Genomic DNA, 5925 nt, shown 5'->3' with positions numbered 1-5925 from the left:
TGATGTACCTACAGCCATCATCTATTCATTGAATTTTCTTAGGACATGTGTCTCTTAAAATGTAAACATATCATAGGTCAAGAATTAAATGTTTTGTAATGGGTTCTACAAACCCTAATTAGGGTTTCTATCTTGTAATCTTGGCCATTGATCTCAAATCAATCTAAGCCACTAAATTGTAATGAGATAACTATAAAAGGCCTCACTTCTTCATTTGTAAGGGGAATAGTCAATAGCTAGTAGTTCAAGAGAAGTTAGCAACTAGAGTAGAATAGAAAGAGAAAGCGGAAATTGTTGCCAAAGTTGTAAATAAACTTCCTTTCCATTGAAGTTATGGTGGAATGTGTTGTTTCTTCTACAATTGTGTGGTTTCTTGTTGGATCTTCATTTTAGATATTGATAATTAAATGAATGAAAGACTTTGTGTGATCAATGGTGAAATTCGTATATCCATACTACGTAGTCAGTTGGAATCATTCAACTAAAGCCTAACTTCAATTATCGCTTCTTCATTGATATGCATCAACTTGATGGTTTCTATGCTTGTAGTGATGATTTAAAAATCACAAAGCTATCCTGAGAAGATCACACTAGCCTTGTGGAGATGTTCATAGCATGTCAAAGCAACACTTAGTTAGAGTTTCATCAAAGATCACCCATTGCTCCTACATTCTTAGAGTTAGAATAACTTTCTAAACCCTATCCTTTTTCTTCTTTTTTTTAATCAAGTCAAGTGAAATCCTACGTTCCAGCATCATTTGAGCATTCAGGTATTCAACATATAAGTCCCCTTGTAGGTACAACAAATTACATCAATACCATTGAAGCTATCCGACAAGTCAAGACTTGACATAAAAGAACCTTGGAGTCATCTCATGTGATCCTTCACAGATATTCAACATCTGAGAGTCTTTTTTATCAAGAGAGCATAGAGTGCCATTGGTATTTTATTCTGTGTTCGATAATGCATCAAAACACTATCAACAGGACGGTATCTCATATTCTAGTTGTATGCAGTAGTCTTCACTTATTCATTTCAACGTATGAAAAGTATATTTATTTCTACTTACTTTATCCATCATCGATTCATATTCTCTAATTGAGGACTTCCTCAGTGATAAATTTTAAACAATAAAACTGTGATTTTGTCTCTTAGAGACTTCACAAAATTGGTCAATACGGGGATATCACAATCTGCCCCTTTTGATTTTGCTTGTCCTCGAGCAATTTCTCCTTGTCCTCCTTCTTGGATGAACCTGCACATAGATTAGTAGTACCAAACATATAATCATATAAATTAAAGTAATGACAAATGTTACAAAATTTACTACTTAGTTTCTAGTGAATCTATTGCAACTTGGAGGGATTGGCTTCCTTGAGTCCTTTACCGAAACTTAAGATGGATTGGCTTCCTTAAGCAATTTTTATCCAACTTGAGAGAGACTGGCTCCCTTGAGGCATCTTTTTCCAACTTGGTAGGGACTTGCTTCTTTGAGCCATGGCCCAACTTGAGAAGGACTAGCTTCCTTGAGCCATTCTATCTACTTGAGGGAGGTTGGCTTCCTTGAGCAATCTCTTGCCAACTTGGGGGGGGGGGGCTAGCTTTCTTTGAGCCACTTCCCAAATCCAGAGGGAATGGCTTCCTTGAGCCATTATGTCCACTTCAGGGGGTCTAGCTTCCTTGAGCTAGTGTACCTAATCTTGAGAGGAACTGACTTCTTTGTGCCATAATTCCTCTACATTTCTTTATGCCTAAGAGGAACTGCCTTCTTTGTGCCATAATTCCTCTACATTTCTCTATGTTTAGAAGGAATGGGAACTTTCCTATAGGCTTGGAGCCATTTCTACACCAAACCTAAGAGACTTACTTTCTCTACTTGGTGGCTCGGGTCAGCCTTTATGCCATTCTCATATCCTTCTTGGGAAGAAATGGGAAGCATATTTTTATCCATTTCTACACTAAGCATAAGAGTGGTTGTTCTCTACAACCCTCTTGCTCCACTTGGCAGCTCATGTTTGCTATCCACATTATTACTTCCCCATATACTCTTTGGGAAGGCATGGGTTTTTTATTGAGTCATTGCTACACCAAGTATTTACTTGGCGGCCCTTAGCCTAACCTCCATTCTCGCTTCCCTCTTACTTGGTTGTTGTAACCACATTGCTAACCTCTTTAAGGTAAGCCCTTTAAGGCTCTAAATGTTCTATGATGAACCCTTTTCTTGAATCATCTTGATCATTCTAACTTTTACTCATGTGCAGTATTAACTCTCATGTACTTCAATTAATGATCTATGCATCCTTATATTGATGTCAACTATTCAATTTGAATAATGTTGACCTATATAAGGTATCGTTCCTTCATGTGCAAGCTACTTTTGTTTTTCCTTTTTAAAATTGAATATATGATACTATTTTGAATATTATCTTCATAGAAATATTCTCATTTGATGGAAGAGTGTGATGCTTCTAGATCGGTGTATAGGACAAGAATTCTCTCTGCAAGAAGGCTTCTTTCTACTATTGACTTGTTGTGAAGATGTTGTTGCCATGTGTAAAATCACGAAAGCGATGTAGGAATTCTTGATTTGCTAATAGTTCTATACGATTTATGTACAAGTAGTTTCTTTTCCTCAATATAGACTTGAGGTTACGATGCCTTTTTCTAGGTTGATGATAGGTAATCTTTCTCTTTGGATGTTGAGGCCTTCGGTTAGGTCTCATGGTCAATCTTTAGAATGTTATTTATTTCACAGGCTGGAAAGATCATGCTCTGATACCACTGTAATATCCCCAGTAGAGACCCTCTTTAATCTATGAGGACAAAGGGTGTCTAAGGAGACAAGTCTCCTCTCTTTGGAATTATTTCCTTCATCTATCTTTAATCGCAACCTTTCACATATTAACAAATCGATGTTTGACTATGATAATAATTCATTGTTATCATGTCTTCTCTTAATCACGCTCAACATTTTCTTAGTTTCCTATTCTCCTTTGATAGTCTTGCCTTCTATATTGGAGATGTGTTTGTGTTACCAAAGGCACTTGTTCTTTTCCAACAGAATGTGAGGCATGAAAATGCAGTGGCCATAGCTGGATTAAACTATAATATATATGAGTGCCAACATACACCATAAATACATGTGTATGGATTCACATGGATGTATGGAGAACCAAATATGGATGATATTGATTTGATTTTAATGTAGATCAACTAATGAATCTTGAAGTAATTATTCATCCATGGAACCATCGAGAAGATATTAGAACTTAAACAAATATGCACAATCTTATGTACCCATTTTATTAATATAAAATTGCAAATTGATAAATCAAAATTTACATTGTGAGAATTCTATAATTTTTCTTTACATCCATCTCTTAAAGTATGAAACAACTTGTATAGACTAAATTTAACAATGACTATGAGAAGATTTTGAACACCATACACATAAAAAAGGGGCAAAGATGATCTTCAAGTAATTGTTGCATTTTATATCATTAGTTTGAACAATTAATATAAATAATGTATTGCTTGAATAAATTAGTTAATTTACCAAAAAATATATACTTAAATGATATATAGGTATAATGTTCCATGGCCATTTAGTTTGCAGGGATCAAGAGTTTATGAAGATAAAAAAAAAAGGGGGATATAGAATTTTCACCATTGAGAAATAATGGTAGAGTGTAGCCACACAATTGCTATATACTCCAGTGATGGCGAGGAAATATTGATTGGTAATTCGTTCTGTCAGTACATGAATTAATTAAATATATTACAAAGTATGCAAAAAAATATTTAATTGGCTCATAATCATACCATTAATTTTTTAATGAAGAACCGAGATGATTCAGCTACAAGAGCTTATAGGAGGTTTCTCACCAAAAAAATAATAGAAAGGAATATTGGAGTCCAATAATTGAGTCATATGATAGTATAAATTCTATTAGCAAAGAGAAATAGAAGGTTTATCAACCTAAATATATCAAATGAGGTATTCAAACATGTAGTTCTAAGTACAAAAAATGAAAATGAGGAGCAAACAATATCTTTCATTAACACATAAACGAGCATGCCCTTTGCTATGGAAGTTGTCTCACTTATTGATGCAGTAAAATCATGGATATATAAAATAAAATCAAAATATTTAAACAAATAGAATATAATAAAATCGACATCTATTATAAGAGTGCTTTGTAATTTGGAAGTTGAGAGGATGAGAGAGCGTCTAAGGAAATCGTTAGGAAACAATGGCAGATTTGCAAGCAATGTTCACGGAGGGGAAGTGCCTGGGTTAAAAACGGATGCTATGAATAGCACAAGAGGACGGCAATAACTCTAAAAAGAGAGTTTTATTCAACTGTGAGGAAAAAGAATTGGGAAGGACGGTCTTCCCACGTTGTCCAGACCAGACCGCTTGTTTGTTTTATTTAATAGAAAAAAGCAAATTCTTATGCAAATTTCTTCTGAATGTAATCGGCAAGCTCTTGGGTGATGCGGAAGGCCTTGGCCAATACGGAATCTGGGAGAGGAGGATCCGCTGCAAACAGAGAGTTGGCGATTGTCTGAGCTCCCGGAAGCTGGCTGCTCAATGCAGCTATGGCCACCGCATTTTCATGCCCCACATTCTGCTGGAAATGCACAAGTGCCTTTGGAAACACAAACACATCTCCCTTCTCCAACGTTTTGCTGAAAAACTTGTTGGTGGTGTCAATGAAACCCACAAGAAGCTGGCCTTCCAGTAAAACAAGAACTTCAGTGGCTCTTGGGTGCGTGTGAGGAGGATTTATTCCACCCACTGCGTAATCGATACGGACCAACGATATTCCGAAGGTGTTGAGGCCCGGTATCTGCATAACATTGGCCATCGTTACATTGGAGCCCACTGCATTGTCGGTGTTCCCTGCCTGCCCAAGTCCCCCGAAGAAGAAGTCCTCTGCCGAAACATCCTTGGGATCTTTGCAAACGAACCCGTTCACCTTAACTGTTTTAATCAATTTGTTAGCAACAACTCATATCACACCATTGTATTTTAATTAATTTGTGAGCAACTCGCCTGATAAGCAAATCAAATAAAACTTATGTACTCACCCATGCTTTCCTTGTCTGCGACGCAGAAATCTTGCAAGGGATCGGAATCCGCTGCCATGACATTATCACTGTACCAACATATCAATAGGAAAAGTCCCAACGTGAAGTAAATCATGCGGTTACCCATTATAAATAGAGACACAGAAGAATCAGACAGAAAAGCTCGGGATATGAATGTGTAGTCGAATTGTGTATTACAATCCCATAACATGTCTATTATATAGCGGGAAAATTAACTACTCTGCGAGGACTAATTCATGTTGACGTAATTGATTAATTATAATATAGTTTCTGTGTTGGGACTAATTCATGTTGACGCAGTCGTTAATTATTATAATATTATATGTTTGCAGAGTTGGTGCTCTTTATATTAAGTTGGGGTGACTACGTAAGCCCTACGACATATAGTTATCGAAGCTACCGTAGACGGATTCTCCTCATTCTTTTGGTAACGTAGAATCAGCAAATTCAAAGGAAATAATATATTGATTATTCTGAGCCGCCAGCGAATTGGCTAAAAAGGAAAATTTCTTACCTACTGTGTATTTTACTTATCTCTCTAGATGTAAATTGACTGAGATAGCGTTGACATTTTATTTTTTTTCTTTTGCTCTACATAGATGTAGCAAGGGCCAAGCTCTATAATATAATATTCTTTTTATATAAATTTTGGATGAGCAAAATTTCTTTTTGTTCATAGATTTCTTTGGCTTATCTTCAAGTGTGATATTGTATCAAATATTGTTTATACTTTTGTACTGTCAATCAAAATTTTACATTAGAGTCAAAATATAATTTTATATTAAAATGGTAGAAATTTATCTAAAAGA

The 5925-nt window shown here is 35.7% G+C and overlaps 1 protein-coding gene across 1 annotated transcript; it reads right to left on the bottom strand.

Moving 5' to 3' along the window:
• Positions 1 to 4248: 4248 nt before the first annotated feature.
• LOC131862563 (putative germin-like protein 2-3) lies at positions 4249 to 5306 on the bottom strand. The gene is made up of 2 exons (XM_059215039.1): positions 5096 to 5306; positions 4249 to 4988 (listed from the first exon to the last, which is right to left on the bottom strand). Exons 1-2 carry the CDS (start codon positions 5304 to 5306, stop codon positions 4456 to 4458), a joined length of 744 nt encoding a protein of 247 aa, XP_059071022.1. The 3' UTR covers positions 4249 to 4455.
• Positions 5307 to 5925: the final 619 nt, after the last annotated feature.

The sequence above is a fragment of the Cryptomeria japonica genome, unplaced genomic scaffold (assembly GCF_030272615.1).
Source record: "Cryptomeria japonica unplaced genomic scaffold, Sugi_1.0 HiC_scaffold_46, whole genome shotgun sequence".
NCBI classification, from domain to species: Eukaryota; Viridiplantae; Streptophyta; class Pinopsida; order Cupressales; family Cupressaceae; genus Cryptomeria; species Cryptomeria japonica.
The sequence above is the reverse complement of the archived record's forward strand: the minus strand, read 5'-3'. Positions and strand labels throughout refer to the sequence as shown.

Coding starts and splice junctions, on each gene's coding strand:
- LOC131862563 (XM_059215039.1), bottom strand. CDS start 5,306: ATGTTATGGGATTGTAATACACAATTCGACTACACATTCATATCCCGA. Junction 4,989..5,095: donor CGCAGACAAGGAAAGCATGG/GTGAGTACATAA, acceptor TGATTAAAACAG/TTAAGGTGAACGGGTTCGTT.